The sequence below is a fragment of the Conger conger genome, chromosome 8 (genome assembly GCF_963514075.1).
Source record: "Conger conger chromosome 8, fConCon1.1, whole genome shotgun sequence".
In the NCBI taxonomy this organism is placed as follows: Eukaryota; Metazoa; Chordata; class Actinopteri; order Anguilliformes; family Congridae; genus Conger; species Conger conger.
The window spans coordinates 18,352,348-18,374,265 of record NC_083767.1 but is presented as its reverse complement, the minus strand read 5'-3'; the positions used below and the strand labels follow the sequence as shown (position 1 = coordinate 18,374,265).

The 21,918-nt window shown below is 40.2% G+C and overlaps 1 protein-coding gene across 1 annotated transcript in view; it reads left to right on the top strand.

Annotated features, from left to right (window-relative positions):
- Positions 1-5,459: 5,459 nt before the first annotated feature.
- The window catches only part of adamtsl7 (ADAMTS-like 7), a 31,859-nt gene continuing 15,400 nt past the window's right edge, over positions 5,460-21,918 (top strand). Inside the window, exons 1-4 of the mRNA XM_061251443.1 lie at positions 5,460-5,811; positions 17,853-18,042; positions 18,890-19,065; positions 20,744-20,846. Of these exons, the coding sequence (XP_061107427.1) occupies positions 5,707-5,811; positions 17,853-18,042; positions 18,890-19,065; positions 20,744-20,846 (574 nt within the window). The 5' untranslated portion in view covers positions 5,460-5,706. The remainder of the gene's footprint in view (positions 5,812-17,852; positions 18,043-18,889; positions 19,066-20,743; positions 20,847-21,918) is intronic.

The following is a 21,918-nucleotide window of genomic DNA, read 5'->3' as shown; positions in this document are numbered from 1 at the left end:
AGTCTTTGGCATTGAGCTGCTGGACCTGGCACATTCACGCCTTGGCACGACAAAGCCACTCTCCCGCAGAGGAAATCCAGCTACTGGCTGCTGAATCCAGGTTTCTTGGACTCGTTCAGTCCTGGCAAGTCAGAGTGTCTGGTTATAGTCCCAGGCAATTAATCTATTCCTTCATAATGGTGTCTATATTTGTAGTACAATTTATAATGAATGGATAAAAACATAACGAAGCAATAAATGATTGAATAAATTAACATTTGGGTAGATTTATGCATGTGCAATACATATTTTAACTACGCTTTCATGTCACAGACATAAAACACAGAAGAGGAAGAGATGGATCAAAGTGAGTTTCATGAGGAACTGCTGTGTTTTTTGCTGATAGTGGGAGTGTAAATGAATGGATGAGATACTTCTTAGCAGATGAAAAGATAATATATTAGCAGTGAGTTTCTGGCATGTTCAATAATTCCGTATGGTGATTAAATTTTTTTCTCTCTGTCTCTCTTTCTCTCTCTCTCTCTCTCTCTTTCTCTCTCTCTCACACACACACACACACACACACACACACATCAGAACTTGCTTTATTGCTACAATACATGGCAAAACCGCACAACTATTGCCAAAACATTTTGAATAAATGCACCAGAACACAGCTAAGTGAACAGTGAATTTAATCCAGTCTCCACGTCTATTATAAAATGTTACTCTCCCTTTCATCTGGCAGTGAGAAATGCATTTATGACAATTGTTATATTGCAAAAGTGTTATAATACATCGTTCGATGGGAAACCATTGAAATTGTGGACATTTAAGCAAGGAGCTTAGGATTGTTTAGTTTTTTTGATTTCAGTATTTAATACATTATATTTTCATGTTTTGAATGTTTAGGAATACTTTCTATTATTATTTTAATGCATTTAGAAGTGTGCTGTTTTTGTATGGTTTTCTTTTTATTTAATTTAGTAAAAAAAAATTTATTTGGCCAAATTTAGTTTAATTTTACCTTTTACATTATAAATTACATTACATTATACTTTTTATCCGCCTGGCAACTACAGTATCAGGCAACCCTGATCGTGATGTCATCACTGTTTCCATGCTCTAGATAATGGTAGCTTGCTCATGGCATGGACATACATTTTCCATCACCTTAAGGGGAAAAAATCCTCACTAGCATTCAGAAACAGGATAGGAAAAAACATTTACCCTCAAACCATATTGTTGGCTCGACCAACCAATATCATGTATTTCTGTGTTATAAAATATTGTGCCTTTCACACAAGCATGGCAATTCTATGTTTCCCAAGATTTGAATGCCTATTTAATGTGAACATAAAACTCAAACTGTGTTGAGCATTAATGTCTAATTTGTCTCAAGTGTCATTTGTTATATTATGTTGAGTGTTGTATTTTTTTTGGGGGGGGTGTACATTAATACTTGTCAGATGAAGGCATGATTATACAAATATATCATTATAGTGCTGTTTTGTGAGGGATTCCTAACAATTTTCCAGGCTTCCATTCATTGTATGACAGCATATACATTATTATAAAGTAGAGTTCATAGAAAAAGAAACAGATAAAGAAATACCAACACAGATTTGACATTGAGTTTGTAAAGTTCTGACACTTCATGGTGGCCCATGTGGTAGCTCCAGACAACCATCCACCCTCGAGCTTGGAGTATGACTTGTCTAACAAGCACTCTTCCTCCCACACAATGGACACTTCTCCTTTGGCTCTCTTAATCATGACTAATACACCAATTAAAAATTCTGTTCAATGGTGTTTTTCAAATGTGAGATATAAATGAACTCCTTGTTTTCAGATTGGCTCAACCTCCTCATGTCAGTCTTGTGTTGAATAAAGAGACTTGATATAAAAATCCTTAAAAACGACATTTTGGATAGTCATTTTGGATAGCATCCATAATCCTTTGCTACTCTGTGAAGGAGTGTTATTACTGAACACTTTTTTCAATAAGACCACTGTAACATGTGTCATTGAGGCCAGAAACAGGTCCAGTTAATATGGGTTTTAATAAGGCTTAGGTGCAATAGGGAAAGGCAAAAGCGATGCCAGGACAGAACATGGTTTGTTACATAGGTAATCAAAAGTGTAGCCAAGGCTAGGTGAAGTTTAGGCAAGGCAAGGCAAAGGTAATGGGTGACATGCTAAAGACACAAGGGATAAGCAATACAACCTGCTGGCTAAAGAAGATTGGGAGCCGGTGGTGGTGATTATGAGAGTGCTAGTGAGTATGGAGAGCTGAAACGAAGGTGTGCGTATGACAGAACCCCCCCTCCTCCTTTCCCGATGTGCGGCCTCAGCATGAAGCCAACCAGGGGGCCTGGCCCCGGGGGTGAGGTCCAGGTCGATTTGGATCAGGCTGGGATCCAGGACGTCAGTGCCCAGGACCCAACAATGCTCTTCAGAACGACCCCTCCCAGTCCACCAGGTACTGGAGGTGACCTTCGTAATGATGGGAGTCCAGGAGGGTCTAGACAGCATATGCAAGGGACACCTCAATGTCAAGGGGGGGTGGAGGGTTGTCATGGGGCACAGCATCAGTTAGGGGACCAGGCACTTGGGTAGGGAAACATGGAAAGTGGGTGGGATACGGTAATGACAGGGTAACTGGAGCCGGTACGACACCTCATTGACCCTCCATAGGACCTTGAAGGACCTCGCAAACCAGGGGCTCAGCTTCCAGTAGGGAGGTTAAGGCGCTTGGTGGAGTGCCAGACGCAACCTACAGGCTGGTAAATGGGGGCCTCACTGCCTTGGCAGTCAGCTTACTCCTTCTGATGCCTGAGAGCTCGCTGGAGTTGAAGGTGGGCAGCACTCCATACTTCCTCTGAGTGATAGAACCACTCATCCACCACAGGAGCCTCTGTCTATTTCAGGTTCCATTGGAAACAAGGAAGCTGATAGCCAAAGACATGCTGGAAGGGAGTCAGGTGCGATGGAGGGAATTCTGTGTGTACTCCAACCAGGGAAGGAACTGCTCACCCACTTACCCTGTTGGTTCTGGCAGTGGCTTTGGACCCCAAGCTCCTGGTTGGTCGTCTCAATCTGTCTGTTCACCTGTGGCTGGTACCCAGACATGAGGCTCACCATAACCCCCAACTTCTCCATGAAGAAGGCTTACCATACATGCGATGTGAATTCGGGGCCATGGTCAGACACAATGCCCTCTGGGAGGCCGTAGTGCCGGACAACCTTGAATGTTTTTGGGGAGACAGTTCCAGAGAGAGGGGGCGGCAATGGAAAATTCTCAGTCACCCCAGGTCCGATGCTCGGTCGTTATGGAGGGGGTAAGGAGATCGGCATCAGCCGATCGAAGGTTGTAGGTCGGGGTGTACCTGTGTTTGGCTGTGGTGTGAGGGGGCAAGGTTGAGACATCGGTCGATGTATGATGTGATATCCTGAACCAAGGTGGGTGAGGGCGTGCACATGACGTGAAATGAGGGCATGGGCGTGACAACCAAAGTTAGTTAGATATTTTTTAGAAAACTGTTGCTACAATAATAACAAATACAACTAAGTCACATTCAATTCATTCAATGGCATTTTTGGAAACCCACCGACAAAAAACTATGCAAAATGTTCGGGGATATTGTGAATACATTTGAAAGGAGCTTTGTCCAGAGTTGTGGCAGTGTCTCCAGCCACAAGCATCTGTATCCACTGAAATACAAAAACCTTTTCAGTGAGAAAAAATAGTTTGAGCTTCTGTAACTTTGTTTCAGTAATTTTATTTTTGGCATGCCTGGGCTTGTGTTAAGAAAATGGGGCAGGATGTAAGGGGTTAAGGAGAAAACGAAATAAATAAAATATGAATACTTTTGAAATATGCCAAAATAATGCTTAAAATAATACTGTTGAAGATAAACAGTTACCGGCATGTTCACTGTTTCACATGGAAATACAAATAAACAGCAAATAGAAGCCCATAAATATTGCAAAAGTATTTGTGACACATTGTATTCCAGACATTGTTAATATAAGCGTGCCCTAAGATTACAATAAGAGACTGTCCAGCTCTCATGATGGTAATCTGTTCATCTGACCGTGGAGAGTGAAATATGTTTTTCCAACCGAAGAACAATTAGGCTGAAGCGATCATCGATCAGTACCAGAGGTAGAAATCCCAAGTTTGGAAAGTTTAGAAAGTTGTTCTAACCACCTGGATTCGCTAGTTAGCACAGTCGCTAATTCAGCCAGGAGGTAGAACTAATGAGTGACATCAGCTGGCTAAGTTCATGTGTGAGGGGATATCAGTAGCAGAGGGGAAAAGCTGAGAGGGAAATGGTGGATTGAAAATGGTGTTAATTATAGCAGTCCTTTACCGTTGCTAGCGGAGAACACTTTGCTGATACCTGCACTCTGCCCTGAAGAACGTGACCTCTTTTCTGTAGGCACACGGTAGTCAGGCACCCAGGTGTTTGCCGTCACAGGCTGACTGGGGCACTCCCGATGAAAATGCAAAACAGCCAGAAACCGCAAATTACCCACAATTACCCTGACTCACACTCTCCTCATCTCACTCCTCCTGACTTTCTCTCTGCGGCTGGCTCCCCACAGCTGGCTGGTTGACCACATTTACACCAGTGGACTCTGAGGGGAGGGGGCTTGCACTCGGTGCATAAAATGGCTGACTTCACTTGGACGAAGTAATCACTTGTGGAAAATTCATAAAAGAGAGAAAAAAAACTGAAAAAGTCTTGCTGATCGGGGGAGAGTGATAGGACGGAGGGGGAAAGGGGAGATGGGGAGAAGAGAGAAATTAATGAGTTTTAAGCAGCTCCCACCACGATCTTGCTTTTCCTTGGCTGTTGTCGGCGGGCTCATTCCCCAGCAGGACTTGCAAAGAGCAGCGATTGTCTTTGGCACTGGGATTCAGGGGCTCCAGGGGGCACATCAATGTGTTTCAGCCTCTCTCCTAATACAGCACAGACTACAGTAAATAAAAAAACGAAACTCCCTGATTTTCTGGGGACAGGAGACTGCATACACTCGGCATACGCACTCCGAAAAAAGGGTTTTACAGAGAGGGATAGGTGTGAAGTGTAAAAGTTCCCAGACAAAGAACCATTCTTTTTCGGAGAGTGTACTAGAGTGAAACAATGGGAATCTGATGAGGAGGAGGTATGTGTTTTTAACTCGCCCCAACCATCTCATTTTTGTGGAAAATATCCGGCAAATGAAAAATATTGGGCTCTACACCTTGACAAAAAGGGGTAGCAGGGCATGGGAAAAAGAAGGAGAGAGGTGAGGTATTATGCATGTGGATCAGATGGAGTGGAGGTAAAACTGAGAAGGGTAAAGAGAGGGAGAGAGGGAGAGACTGAAGGAGAAAGAGTGAGGGGGGGTGTGTCAATGAGTCTGCAATTCTTGTGAAGTAGTTGGAAGTGGGGGGGAAATGGGCCAGTTAATCAGAAGTGTGAGTGCATTAGGACTGCACACACACTTCCAACTTTTTGGGACAAACCCCTTCACCAGGAGAGGAGCTCTCTCTCTCTCTTTCATTCTCTCGCTCTCCATCTCTCTCTTTCCCTCTCTGTCTTTCTATTTCTCTCTTTCCCTCTACCTCTCTCTCTTTCACTCTCTATCTCACACACGCGCACATACACGCACGTGCAGTCACACTCATAAACACAACATCTCAGTGTCGCAGCCTCTCTCTGTTTGTCACTCTCCATGGATTCCCCCAGGAAGAGGACAGTACGTGCTGCTCTCCTCCTCACTCTGTTCTGCCTGCCTTCCGCGACACTCCCCTGGGACTTCAGCAGCCCACCTGGAGAGGTAGGGGACCAAAAACCCCCCACTTATATAGCTCTATATGTTTTCTATAACTTTCATGCTTATAGTCATAAAAATGTGCAAGGATGTAGTTCAAGACAGACAGGTAAAACTAAAAGATTGTTTTTTGTCAGTTGTAGGATGAGATGGAGCTGTTGCATGGAGACATGCTGTCTGAGCTGAGCTTTCTGTGGTACTTATGTCTAAAGCACAAACTGGCTTGTCTCTGACAGTAGGTATGCATGGAAAATGGGCACACTTCATACCCAGCCACAATGTGAAATGCTTTTCTGTGAGAATGGGATTTGGTATAGGAGTGGATTTAGACCGCATCACAACCATCAAGTTTAGACAACAGGCTGGCACCCTGGAAAGAATGCCACTGATTAATGGAGAACATTGTCTAACTCCACTTTCAGCATGTCTAAGCTCAATTACAAATGTTACGAATTACGAATGTTATTCGGCACTTTTTGTCTGTATTGCCACTTAGTTTTTGTAACTCCAGACTTGTAATTTGAAGTGCAGCCAAGAATACAGACAGACAGCTATCTATCTATATATATTTTTCCAAACTAGAATATTGTGAATTGGATTATTGATAATAACAGTGCTGTTAGGCCACAGATTATCAATTGTTTATATTAGTTGTCTTTATTTGGTGAAGAAAATGACATGTTTCTTGGTTTTCCTGTTACTGTTACCACCTAAATTGTACTGTAAGGACCAATAAATTAAACCAGTAATACTTAGCAGTTAATTAGTAAATAATACTATATCATTGACATTCTGCCCCAAGAAATTGCTTTTGTACAACAATGTTTTGTAAGAAGATGTCTAATATTTTATAGTGGTTACATGGTTTGATGGTTATGCTGGTTTGATGGTTATGCTAGTGTTGTTTTTTTCCCCTTTAGAACCTGGATTGCAAAACAATTAATTGATGTTGAACATTGATATTGATATTATTGATATTTATTTATTGTACACTCTCAGAAAAAAACAGGTATGAAAATGTGCCTAGAAAGCTACAAATGCTTGCCAATGGGGTGATACTTTATAGGTACATAAAATTGTACCCCTAGCCAGCGATACATGATTCATTTGTACTTGTTTGCTTGTAAAAGGTACTTATTAGTACCCAAATAGAGCATTATTGTACTTTCAGGGTACATTTGGGAACTGTACCTCCACTGTACCTTCATTTCTGAGAGTGTAAGTTAACAATAAATAATAAATAAATAAATAAACTCAATATGTACTATTTCTCATACTAATTAATACAATTGGGAATGTGGATATGACTATGATTCGAATCATGAGTTAATGTGTAATGTGTGTCAGGTGCCAAGGGTATTCAGTAGAGAGGCATTGCAATATGGGGGTCTGGAGAACCTCCAGCTCTGGACAAATTATAGTTCATTTGGAAACAACAATTATATTTATACAATCCTGTGTCCATCTTTATTGATTTAATTTGTTTGGTTTTGTCAGGATTTATAATTTTATGACTGGAGGGAGAGAACATCTGCTGCTTGTAAGGTTAAAATATACACAAGCAGTATGCTTCAGTTGAGTAGTCCAGTGTTTTCTTATTTTCAATTTCATGAAAAATTAATTCTGTTTGTGCTGCGTAATATGTAACAGATATATACAGTGGGCAACAGAATTATTGGCACCCTTGATAAATATGCACACTGTAAACCAAAAAGAAATACAGTTATTGACATGAACTTTATTTTCCAACATGTGTAAAGTAGTGTGATATCCTTGGGTTTGCACTTTTGGACCCCCGTATTCGGTTCAGACCACAGGTTTTTAATGGGATTTAAGTCTGGAGACTGAGATGGCTATTGCAGACATACTGTAGATTGTTTTCGCTTAACCATTTCTGTGTGGATTTTGATGTATGTTTGGAGTCATTGGACAATGTACTTACAACAAAGTCTCAGTTTCCTAGCAGAGACAACCAGATGCCAAAATGTCCTGGTACTTTGTTGAAGTCATGTGCAATTGATCTTAAATAGTGCCCCTGGACCACTGGCAGAAAGATATCTCCAAAACATCAATAACCAACCTCCATATTTGACACTAAAAGTTCAATTTTGGTTCTGATTCTGGGACAATCTCTTTATCCAGTTTTGTTGTTTACCACTACTGACAATGTGTCAATGTGGGATACCTTTAAAAAGTGAGGTACATGACTCAATACTCAGACAGAGCAAATTAGCTGCCTGTCATGACATTCCATTCACTACATTGTTATTCTCTGTGGTTGTCTTTCCTGCCACGACCAGTTCCTTTTTTTAACCACAAGCACGAGTGGTTTTACTATAATGTAGATCCTTATCTGAAGCTTCACAGCCAAAAAATACTACAAAATAGTATAGAATTATTACTAGAATCTTGGTTTGGTGGTGGTTGGTTGATACCTAAAGCATGGCCCTTAACCCCACATTGCTCCAGGGGGGATTGTCCTCTGCTTAGTCTAATCAACTGTAAGTCATCATTTGTTATTTAGCTGACATTGGCATCAATTTAAATTATTTCTTTATTGATTGATTCATGTCTGGGTGTTAAGTTTTGCTGTTCTTGTGGGCAGAAGTCTGATGCATATTTAACAGACATGGGTGAAGAAAGAGTTGGTGAGTTTGGGTGAGAGTTTGTGCTGCTCTGAGGTTGTATCATCCTTTACTAAACTCTCCATACCCATAGAGTTTAATCAGCTGAGAGATGACAGATCAGGAATATCTCCTAGCAGATGAACAAAAAGGACCTGGACAGATTTCTTGATATAGCTGTCATCTTGCTCTCAGTTGCATTCCTCTACATTTTTCGTTTTGATGCAAATTTTTATTGGCTCTTATTGGATATTTCAGTTGTAACAGATTCCTGTTGTCCGGAAGGATGTAGAACAGGGTCCTGATTCACAATCCGAGATTACCGAGTTTGCTGGATGATTGCACAGACCAAAACGCAGAAGTTAACCCTCCCAAATCTGGAACATGGTCTGATGTAAAACAAGCTGTTGCTTAGTGCACTTATCCAGCTAGCTCAGTAATCCTGTTTTTTAAAATAACCCACGCCTCAACCCCCCAGGGCTGTTCCTGGAGATATAGTTGTTACTACAAACCTAACACATCATACCTCATTCAACAGCAAATTAGTAGATCTACGATCATCAACTTTGGCTCTCAAATCCAAATCCCTGATGTCAAAAATGAGAACTCATCATATCAAACAGAATGATTCTCGGATTCTAAAGGCTACAAAAAGCTGTCATGCTGTATGTAATAATGAAGTCATTTAATATAGGTAAGAATTATTCCATAGAATAGTAGAGGAAAAAGATAGGCTTTCGGCTAATCGAGACCACAATAATGCAGTGGCAGGATGTTCAAGCACAGACACAATGTCTAAGACTTTTCCTCTGGTCTTACACAAACTATTTTTTTTAAGTCTGAGGGTTTGGTGGCAATCAAAGAAAAACATAGTGTCGACCACAGATGTAACATCATAACTGTACCGATTTGGATCAGTGCAAGGAAGAATTGCGAACTACATAAGTGGAGTAATTATGTCCCCTTTATAAAATCTGCAGTATAATACACCAGTATCACCACGACACTGCAATCTTGGGTACAAACACATCCTCTGCCTCCATGAGACTCTTCCTTCGAAATAACTTATGTCATCAGCCCCAGAGCCAAGTGCTGTACATGGAACATGTGGTCAGGGCCCTCCATTTTGTTTCATATTGTATTTTGGCTGAGTAGAAAATGAGCAGACTTCCTGTGGTCGCCAGGAGAGACAACCAGTGTCCACAAAGGCAACTCAAAGCACATACACATCACATCGCTGGTCATGTCCAAGACACACTCATGCTCCAAGAGCAAATTAGGAGGTTTTGGAATTACATTTCAATATGAGTTTAACTGCTTCTGTGGCAACATAAGCACATGATGTGGCTGCATGTAACTTGTATATTAATATGTCATAATACATTGTATTATACTACATCAGGGTTCAGCAGGTTCTTGAGGTCTGAAAACTGTTGGTTTTCCACCCTCTCTTTACCTGAGAGTCAGCTGTGAACACAGTCTGGCCAATCCGTAGTGCTAATGAAAAGAAAATAAGGGCTGGATTTAAAATAAAGAGAATTCTTTAATAAAGAGAAAGTCTTTTGACTATAGTTCCCACACAAATATCCTCTTTCAAATTTCTTGCATTTCTTTTGATTGACCTTTGGAAAACGGATCAAATAAATTCAAGCACAACAAGTAAACGGACCACAAGTGAACTGGAAGGACCTGGACTTAACTTGATGGATACAAAGGGTCAACACAGCAATGCGAGCTAACATTCTTTCATAATTCTGCTCCATTGTAAGACAGTTCAGTTTTGAGTATGAGTCAATCCGCCTTTTGTTTTCATCTGTCTGCTCTTAATTCCTGAGCCATTTATGACCCCTGTTTGGCACTTACATTGCTTTTGACTCCAGGGATATGTAGTCATTCCACAGGAAGGGCCTTTTGAACTACTCACCTGATGACTGCATGATGGCTAATGTGTTTTGAGGCCCAGGGATGTGAGTTCCATTGAATGAATACATGCACTAAACCAAACAAAGCATGATTCAGCTAGCTAATTGTGCAGTTTCGGGGTGAAGCGTCTCCACAATGCCGAGAACAAGAACACAGTCACATTTACTTTGATGCACTGTTGTGATGTCTAATGTTTTTTTTCTTCTGTTTTCTCCTGTTTTTCTTTATTGATAAATGATCTCTAACAGACTATACTTTAATGAGGCATTGAAAAAATGTTATTTCTTTTTTTAAAGAGGCTTCACTTTTCTAATGCTGTTCAGTCGCATCATTTGTGTGTGTATATTTTTTTCTGATACTTTCATTGCACTTTGCGCTTTGAGGTAAATACTAACAGTACCCTACAAATGTGACCTGGCTGGTGTAACTGTGGATATTAGTGAATATGGTGGATATTGACACTACTGGAGATTATGCCACTTCATTGGTTGTCCTATATATCAACATTTATTGATAAATAACAGGAGTAGATTCATACTAAACTACATTTCCTGAGAGGGATCTCATCAGTCAGCTGGTAATGTTGCCATTCTGAAGGTCCCAATCAAATTTATACAGCCAGATGTTTTCTGCTTTAGCCAAACTGTGGCTAACCTGTGGCCCTCGAACTGACCCTGTGCTAGCAGTTAATGGCAATTCATATGACCAAACATGTAACTGTTAGTCAGCAGCCTCTTTTGGCCATTTAGCCAAGCAAACAATATACCATATTTCATTGCCAAAGAGAAGGCCAAACTCAGATAATGCTTATATTGTTTTTGAGGAGCCATTAGTTGAAATCATTGTTGGGACATTCTTCTTGGCCATTTAGACTGGTGATGAGTGAGTCCAACATCTGTACATGTTTAAAAACAACAAAAAATCTACGGTGAACTAACTGGCTGACATTTACTAGGTAATGGAGAATGGAAAATGTGGGTTATCTTGTTCCAGTTTCACTGAAATGTAGATAAGAGACATTATGGATACAGGGGACTACAGTGAAAATGCAATGTAGACATTACTAAATGGATAAAATGCATTACCTAATTTAGTCGCAACTCATCACAAACATTGGCTATTTTTACTCAGGCATACTTATCCTTGAAAACATTAACAGAGACACAGCTGCCTGTTTGGAGAGTTACAATGGGCTCCAGGATTATTGGCACCCTTAATAATAATAATAATAATGCATATAATAAACAAGATGGATAATGATCTATAGTTTATGTTCAAACATATGGGTAAACTATGTACTTTTATTTCAGTGCAAGTACTCTCAATGTTTTTTATTTAGTAATCTCATTTTTGATTTAAGTAAAAACAACAACCATGTTCTCGAACAGCCTTCTCAGTCTCCAGACTTAAATCCCATGAAAAACCTGTGGTCTGAAGACGGGGCTATCCCAAGGATATCAATGATTCTGAAAGGTTCTGCATGGAGGACTGGTCAGAAATCCTTCCAAATGTGTTCTCTAAGCTTTATCACAAATTATGTTGGAAAGCAGTTATCAAGGGTGCCCATATTCCTGGAGCCCACTGTAGTTGTGACATATTTGGTCTGGCATCATGATTGTTGCTAGTTTATTGCTCAAGAATGTAAACTTTTAGACCTTCTGCAGTCAAATTGGTTTTTGTTTGTTTTCTTAAATGTGGCAAAGTTCAAAGTTTTCTGCAATTTTAGTTTTTCTCAGTTTGATGCAAAAAAACTAAAAAATACAAATAAAAAAACCGGTTGAGAAAATTAAATTCCTTTGGCACACACCCAACAAACTATTATTTTTGTATTTTTGTATTATTATTTTTTTTTTTGGTTGTTATTTTGGTTGTTATGTCCTCATCCCCTCAAGTTTTCCCACTTCAATTCAGGAATAAATGCCAGTGTTTGCAATGCTTGAATCAACGGTCAGGAATGATGATTCACAATGGTGACAAAACTGAAAGTTAACTATTATAGTTAAGAGTTGTCTCATATCATGTTTCTTTTGTTTGTTTTGTTATCAATAAATATCACACTATACTGTACTATGTTCACAAGTTTAAAAATAATGTCATGGCAGTAATACACTGTAGAATGATGTCCACTTCTACATTCTACTCAGTATTACAGGAGAACTTGAGTAGCACTGATAGCAGCAGGGTTGTAATTGATTGACAACGGTGGCAGCCTCTGGGCACTTGTGACATAGTTAAGATGAGCCAATGCGGTGGTATTGAGGACATCTGGCCAAGTAAAACCATTCCAGCCAATCTACCCTTGGGAAAAAACGATCACAGCTGCAGACTACCAGTCATAGTTGGCTTAATGATGTAGCACCAAGCTCAAACATGCAATGTCTAGACAGTAGGACAAATACTGCATTTATGGAATGTTCTGCACATATCCTTAAATGGGGAGTCAACTATTATACAAAAACGCAGGTTTGAACAGAAATCTTAATGTCTAGCAACAAAAGGGGTTTCAAAATATTCATTTTGTTTATCACAACAGCCATTTCACAATGGCAAAATGCTATGTTTTTCTCGAGCGGGTTGTTATTTATCCAAAATTTTCTTTGGCAGAACTGAATTTCTGGGCCCACTATGCTCTCCGGTAACCTTTTGAAAGAACCAAAGGTTTTCCTTTAAAGCATTACCACATACCTTGTATGAAATGTATAAAATGTATAATAATGTAGCTCCAGCTCAATTTTAGGTTGCCAGTCATTGATTTTGATGAATTGATACTGTTATAAATAGTACCACTATTTTTTCAGATATGACGTGTATTAATGTGATAGTCGCAAGGGGAATGGGTATTAGAAACTATTTGAGATTGTGAATATTACAGTTACACTTTGTTAATCTTTTTTGTGTTCCACACATGAAACATTTGCACTTCGTTGTACGTCGCTCTGGATAAGAACGTCTGCTAAATGCCATGTAATGTAACGTAATGTAATGTAATGAAAGGGAGGATTTCTAATTGATTTAATAGATTTACATTTTTATATAGCCTTTTAAAAAATGTTGTATACTATGTCACACTGATAACTCAATGTGGCTCTCACAGAGCTTAAGAAAAGTAGTTTAGTACCACTGAAAATCATGCTGCATACAGTGGTTTCATAAAGCCCCCTTCACTTTTTGCACACTTTATTGTGTTAATAAATGTGCTTTTTTTGCCCATCAATCTACACTCAATAACCCATAATGACAAAGTGAAGACAAGTTTCTAGAATTTTTTGTAAATGTATTAAAAATCAAAAGCTGAAATTTCTCATTTACATAAGTATTCAGACCCTTTGCTGTGCACTCTATATTGTGGTCAGGTACATCCTGTTTGCTTTAATTATCATTGAGATGTCTATATAAGGTCCCTCCATTCACACTGCATGTCAAAACAAAAACCAAGCCATGAAGTCCAAAAAACTCTCTGTAGATCTCCAGGAGTAAATTGTGCCATGGCACAGATCAGGACAATGGTATTCAATAATTTATAGGATCACAGTGGCCTCAATAATTGTGAAATGGAAGAACCACCAGGCCAAACTGAGAAAGAAGGGAGGTGACCAAGAACCCAACGGTCACTCTAAGAGGGCTTCAGAGTTCTCTGCTGAGATGGGAGAACCTGCTGGAAGGACAACTATCTCAGCAGCATTCCATCAAACAGGCCTTTATGGTACAGTGGCTAGATGGAAGCCACTCTTGAGTAGAAGGCAGATGACAGCCCTCTTGAACTCTGAGAGCATGAAGAAAAAGTATTTGGTCTGAAAAAGAGTACTCTGGACAGAACACCATGCACTATGTCTGCCGAATACAAGGCACTACTCATCAACAGGCTAATACCATCCCTATGGTGAAGCATGGTGGTGGCATCTGTAGGGTCCTCGCACGGGCCGCCAAACAATATAGGGATTTTACTCTCTACGAACCCGGGGCGCCAATTAATGTAGTGTAGCAGTATAACTGCAAAAAGTAATCAGTCTCATAAAATTACTGTTATCAGAAATATCTAACCACAAATTTAGTATTTTAAAATAACCAATATTAATGATTAAAACATACCGATAACCTGAAGGTTGGAAGTTCTTTGAAAGACTGCTTTAACTCGGCTCTCATGTCTATGTGACGCCAAAACAGACGCCGGGTTTAATAAAATATATTTATTAAACAAACGTACAAACACAGAACAGATATAGGGTTGGACTAACGGGAGGTTAGTAGGGTAAGGTATGTTAGGATATGTGTGTGTTCGCGCGCGCAACCGCGCATGTCCCTTGAACGAAGGAAAGGTAAAAGTGGGAGTGTTAGTGTTAGCTGGGGAAAGAGAGACTACTTGCATAGTTTACCTCTATAATTACATATGTGAAAGACGGCAAATCAATTCATGTATATATATAGCTAACAAAATACATTCAAATGGTAAGACAGCAAATATAGAAACACAGATTCACAATATCAGTTAAGACTAAACTAAACACTGGCTATGCCTGAATGTTTGTTGTCTTACTGAGTCCAAATGCATTTCTGGATCAAAAATACGTGCTGTCCTTGTAGAAGCGGCGATGGTAATGTGAATGATGTCCTGGAGAGGCACGCAAAGCTGGGGTGTTCCCGTTTGTCCCGTTTTAAAAGTTTGTTGCTGTGCTTTGCAGGGGTAAACTGATTTAGCGTTCCGCGTACACCAGTTTCCACTCGCTATAGGCCACTAAGTTACTGCTAGGTGTGTCCGTAGGCCTGGTAGTGCGCTGTGTAGAATTCAGCCTCTGTCCGAGTATCGGAGCAGATGAGCTGAAGAAAATGGCCAAAAAGGGTGCGTCGAAAAGAAGTGAGAAGAAGGGAGCAATCCTGAGAACATGCCTTGATCTTATACGGGAAAGTTTATTGCTCCCGCCATTACGGGATTGGCTGAACCGAGCTAGATGTCATGCGGGGTGGACGTTGCGGAATTGTCCTGTGGGATTGTGGGAAATGTGGCTCCTACACATCATAGCATCATCCTATGGTGGTGCTTCTCAGCCACAGGGACAGGGAGTCTGGTCAGAATTTAGGGAAGGATGAATGCAGCCAAAAAATACAGAAAGGTCCTGCTCCAGAGTGCATGGGACCGCAGACTGGGGCGACGGTTCGCCTTTCAGCAGGACAATGACCTGAAGTATACAGTCAAGACAATGCTGGAGTGTCCTTGAGTGGCCCAGCCAAAGCCTAGAGGTAAACCCCATAGAACATCTGTGGAGATTAGTGGCAGAAGATATCATTTCACAGACGCTTCCCATCCAATCTTACGGAGCTTGAGAGGATCTGCCAGGAAGAATGGGATGAACTGCCCAAAGTGAGGTGTGCAAAGCTTGTGGAGACTTATCCATGATGACTCAAAGCTGTAAACCTCTACAAAGTACTGAATTAAGGCTCTGAATACTTATATAAATGAGAGATTTCAGTCTTTGATTCAAAAATCTCTAAAAGCCTGTTTTCACATTGTCATTATGGGTTATTGAATGTAGATTGATGGGGAAAAAGAGCTATTTTATCCATTTAAAATGAACACTTTCTGAAGGCACTGTATTTGCGTTCATTGGGAATGCACAGACCCTTGGTTGGATTTGAGAAAAGGCTTATATTATACTGTAATTCTCTCTGTGGGTTAGAGCATTACACTGATGTACATGAGTTCAATAATATGATCATATTACGACTAAGTGCCTTGCATATTTCATTGCACACAGTCAAAAGATTTCTGTTCATTTTGTACAATCTTTTGAGCCAGATCCTGTTAGCAAACTTTACCTTCACTTCATTGACTTTCAAACTACACCTGCCTACTGTGGTCATGTATTTCAACATTCAGAGTGACAATAAAACAGAACAGATAAACAAAAATTAGATGGTGGAAAGTTCAGTGACTTCCCAGGAGGACTTCAATTTGATCTTTGGTACTTTCTAGATCTGTGATCTTGTGATCTTTAGTTATGATTTGTGATATTTGGTACTTTCCAGAAGCTTCCATTCCACTATAGAGCCAGAAAGAGCTTGGGAAAAGGGTGAGAGGTGGAGTCACAAACACTTTCTGGAGATGCATTAGTCAGTGCTATTTATGATTTTGGAATGTAGGATGTGGGAAGGGGGGTGGTGTGGTCTTTCATTCTTAAGGTCAGTCATCACTAATTCAACTTGCTTTTTCCGATAATGCCCTTTTCCACAGAATTTTAACTTCCATCTTGTCTGTGGCCAAGATATACCTCCATATGGTGTGATTGCTCATTTAGAAGAAACTAGTCTAACAAACATTCACAATAAGGGCATGAGCCACATTGAAAAATAGTTAAACAGTTCAATGACTATAGATGCAATGGCAGAAGAATATGATAAAGCTTTTCAGCATGTTGCCAATGGTGTTATCCTATATCCAATAGGAATTGAAGCACCACTTCAGTTGCCCTCAGTTCTTCAATTGTACATGATCCCCCTGCTCTAAAAAGTATGCAGAGCCGCAGTGAGGTATTATCCTGCAGCTCAAGACATTAAACAAAATGGAGGTTGAGTGGTAACGAGAGTGTGGTTCGACACATTCATCACACACAGTTTATGTCAGACCTCTCAACACCAAGATAGACCAAGAGACCTTGCTTTTTCATGTGTTTATATGCAGCTCAGTATAAAAAATTCTCCTCATGTGGAATCAATAGTTTTGAGGGCAGAAGTTCAAATGAAACAGGGGAAGTCTATTATCTTAAAGAGGTCTTATCCAACTGTCTCACAGCACACATTCTAATCTTAGGATGCAGCCTTGTAATAACTCCAATATGTGTTTTGGTTTGTATGTTTTTGTGGATGTGGGCAATAGCTTCTGCTTCTTACATAATGAAAGCAGATCTGCATGGTAATGCTCGGATAATACATATTTGTTCTTAGTTCATTATCCAGCAATGACATATTTTCATATTCAGATTTCATTTTCTTTTTTCTTTTATTAGAATACTTCCTTCCCCTGATTATGGGATTGTTAGGCTCATAACACAGGAATTCTGGAGGACCACCAGAGGAAAACTTAATATGCGACCCTTTCTGGAGAATAATAGTAGAAGTACTTTCTGAAGGGAAAAAGATGCAGACATTGCAAATGCTTTTTTTCAAAACTAAGCTGGAAAAAAGAGTGCTGAGGAGAGAATTTGAAGAGTTTATTCCTGGCTTTAACAGTATTGCACAACTTTAGCACGTGTGCTCTTCTCTCTTTAAAATCCCAGCAACAGCAGAAACATTGTCATTGTAACAAAGAAGGAAGCAGAACAATCACCACATATAATCATTTCAGTAATGCGTGAATACATAAAAACAAGGTGAAAATGTAATTCAGCACAATTGCTGTTGCCCTCTCAATGTAAATGGTAAAATCCAGTATTAGAGAAATCCAGGATCATCAGATCATCAGTTATCATGCTGCTACCTTGTGTCCTTTCTTGTGTGTGTTTTCCTCAGGGTTTGGGATGTGACGGGTACCAAGCGGACAACTGTGGGGTTTGTGGCGGGGATGGCTCTACCTGTGAGGTGATCAGTGGGACATTCTCACGCTCCATCCTGTCGGTGGGATACCACAAAATCCTCGAGATTCCCGTAGGAGCTCAGGACATCAAAATACAGGAGAGCACCAAGAGCAGGAACTACCTGGGTAGGAGGAGGGAGCATATTTTTGATTTTCTGTTCTTCTTCATCCTCGTCCTTTGTTGTTTACTGTTTATTTAGGATCACCATTAGCCGATGCACAGGCCGAGCATCAAAGTGATTTTTAAATGATATCTAGATTTGTTCTACACTGATTTCTGTTTGTGACGGCACGGATAGTGCAGTGGGTAGCACTGCCACCTCACAGCAAGGAGGTCCTGGGTTCGAATCCCCGTCGGCAGGGGCCTCTCTGTGCGGAGTTTGCATGTTCTCCCCGTGTCTGTGTGGGTTTCCTCCGGGTACTCCGGTTTCCTCCCACAGTCCAAAAACATGCAGGTTAGGCTGATTGGAGAGTCTAAATTGCCCATAGGTATGATTGTGTGAGTGAATGGTGTGTGTGCCCTGCGATGGACTGGCGACCTGTCCAGGGTGTATTCCCGCCTTTCGCCCAATGTATGCTGGGATAGGCTCCAGCCCCCCTGCGACCCTGTTTAGGATAAGCGGGTTAGGGTGATGAATTAATGAATGAATGATTTCTGTTTACTTCAATTTGTTAAACCCATGGGCTATATCTATATCCACTATATCTTAGTTTTTCTCAATTGAAAAACTTGAAAACTAGGTGTATAAAACAAAAAAGTGAAAGCCTCAACAACAATAAACATTTTATTTTATACAGATAACCTTTATTTAATGAAGTAGGTTAAAGCAAGACTTTATTCTGTTTAATTCAGCCATTAGGCCTACTGAACAACTGTGGAGCAGCAATAATGAGCAACGGAAGTGTTAGCGAGTGTGTACAGTCGCTCTCAATTAACTCATGTGTGTTCTGACTTGACATGTGTTTGTCTCAGCACTTTTAACTGAAGATGGCAATCCCATCATCAATGGAAACTGGGCCGTGGAAAGGCCCGGCACCTTCCGTGCAGCCGGTACACTGCTGACGTACCGCAGACCAAATGAGATCCGGAGCAGGGCGGGGGAGTCCATCACGGCTCCTGGACCCACCACCCAGGAGCTCCACGTCTATGTGAGTCCCACAGACAGTCTGGCTGCTCATTACATTATAAAACTTTCACTAATCGTTTTATTAAAAACTAACAAACAGATTTTTATTAAATTTTCATGATTAATTTGAATGGTGTGTTTGCTGTACCTAAAGAACTTTCATGTATATTGGAGGAAGAATGACGAAACGACGTGACTGGTGATTTTCGTGTTTGGAATCCAAGTGTCCTTTGGACTATTGTGCCTCTGTTAATCACTGACAAGTAACCCTATAAGGTGTAATGCCTGATTCATGCTTTATCTGGCAGCACAGTGGTTCTGGAGATTCTGGTGCTGGCATAGGGTCTGAACGGAGCAAATACTGAGAATTTCATTTTAACTGTACGGCATGCTCCGTATTGTCAAACAAAGCTATTTTATTGTCTCAGTAGTGCTCGCTGGAATGATTGAAACTATGAAGGCAACCACCATTCGGGGAGTACCGTACTGCCCCTCTATATCTCAATAGGAGCAAGTGGCCAAAACCAAGCTTCTTTTCTGATGCTCATTTCCATGCTGAGAGGCTGTGAGAGACGGTGCTCAGTAAAGCCACTGCGCTTGGCTCCAGTATAGGTCATTCAGACCCGCTTTCAATGTAAAGTCAATGGTACCATTGTAGTAAAAAATACAATCAATTTCCCACAAGAAAATGTAGTCGCAATGTGTGTTTTTCCTTCATCTAATACCTCTCCAAGTGCCTCCACTTTATCATGTTATTAGGACAGTGGAACAATACAGTGGAACAGTTACGTTACATCACTCTCTCACACACACCACACTCGGCTTCCCTACTGTGCAGACTCTGGCTCCAAAGGTACAATATGGCGGTGTCGGTAAACTTGACTTCCTAGGCTTCAAAACACTTTTCACAAGCCCATGGGTAGTCAGTGGATGAAGTAGCAGGCACTTATTTTTCTACAGTCTATGATATGGAGGCTGAAGTATGAATCAGGCTTAACATCATAAGATAAGAATGTTCTTCACTAAACATGCTAATGCTGATGTAACAATCGCGACTGGTAACTGAAAGCAATGGAATTCAAGAACACTGATTAAACTCAAGGGGTAAATTGCAAGAATTACACTTATGTTATATTTACTTCCACCTTCGGGACAGTGTGTTTATTTCTTTGTTCCAGAGGGAGGCCTGGTTATGGAGCTTTAACATGCAGCCTCAGGCAATAAGTATGCAAATCAGTTTATGAGGCTTAAGCACTGTGATGCATAGTTTTTAAATTAGCATTGCTCAGCACAGATTAGAGTGATGGGAGATATTCTCACAAAGATTTTATTCTCATTATTAACGCATACTGAGTTTAAGTGGTTTGGTCTACACAGAGTCTTAAGTCACTTTGAATGTGTCAACCGACAACAAATAAGACCATTGCATTTTTATATTTACTGAAACATGTTTTCTTTGTGCAGTGTATTTACAACAGTTCATATGGTTTGGTTGCTAGTATCATATAAAAATAAAAAAATTTCGTTTTTTGTTATGGAAAACAGCTGTAACCCAAAGTAAATTGCCAACATTTCAGCATTTTTATCATTCACACAAAAAATGCTGAAAATACAAATTACTATTTATACAGCAATCACTTTCTATAAATAAATGTATTTTATTGCAGAAACTGGATGTGTTTCCTGTTCTCCCACACTAGGTGATCTACCGGCAGCCTGACCCCAGTGTGTCCTACCACTACATCCTGCCGCGAGAAAACATCTCCAGTCCTCAGCCTGCACCGCCCATCCATGATGGCCTAGGTGAGCATGGCATCTGGCAATCAATTAGCATTAGCATTAGCATTAGCGATAGCGATTAGCATTAGCAATACAAAAAGCGTTCTGGCGGGGACTCTGACTCCAATGCCACTGTTTACACTGGAGACCCACAAGGTGTTGGTTATTAACAAGAAGGGTACCTTTACGCTGAACTAAGCAGTTGTGTGGAGCAGCCTCCCAGTCTGAAGTTATCCTGTTACTGTTCACATGTTATGGCAGCATACATGTGTGCAAATAATAATGTGAGAACCCATAATGTTAAGAACAGACAGCACATCTTGACACATTTACAAAAAAAATTGAGAGTAGTGATATCTCTGTAGAGGAGTAGAGGAATGCAAGTTACTAAAGTTACTAGATATCGCTATATATAATGTAGTGCTACAGTAGAGAGTATCTATTGTAGCACTACATCAGGCCTGAATGTGAACACACCTAATGTCTCTGCATCCAGTGCATGACCTGATAACCGATTCCTCACATTAAAAGGTCACCGTAAAGAAAATAATTTTAATATTCTGGCAGAATTGAATTTCCACCTATGTCTCTTTGTTCTACTGATAAAATTCAACCTGAAAAATCTGTTGCAGTTAACTTACTGATCCATTTTATGAACCCAAATTTTTTTACTATGAATGAAAATACTTAAGATTCAGATTCAATCAACATTTTTCCTCAACTCTGATTAATAATTTGTTAATAATTAACAGTAAGAATTATTTTTCTTCATAAACACAATTTGTCCACTAAAACTAGCCAAACTGAGTTCAGAAAAAGTATAATGCTTGTGTTGATTCAAATTAAGGACACAATCATGTTGATTGAATCCAGGCCTAAGTATCTTAAGTCTCTCGTCATAACTTTTACATTTCACCAGGAAGCAATTTTGTTGCCCTTTGAACATCTTCCTGAGTTAGTTTTTTGTAGTGCCGTGCCAGAACTGCATACAACTGCATACTTAAAGTGACCTTTCTGAGATCACACCTGTGCATACCTGTGTGTGTGTGTGTGTGTGTGTGTGTGTGTGTGTGTGTGTGTGTGTGTGTGTGTGCGT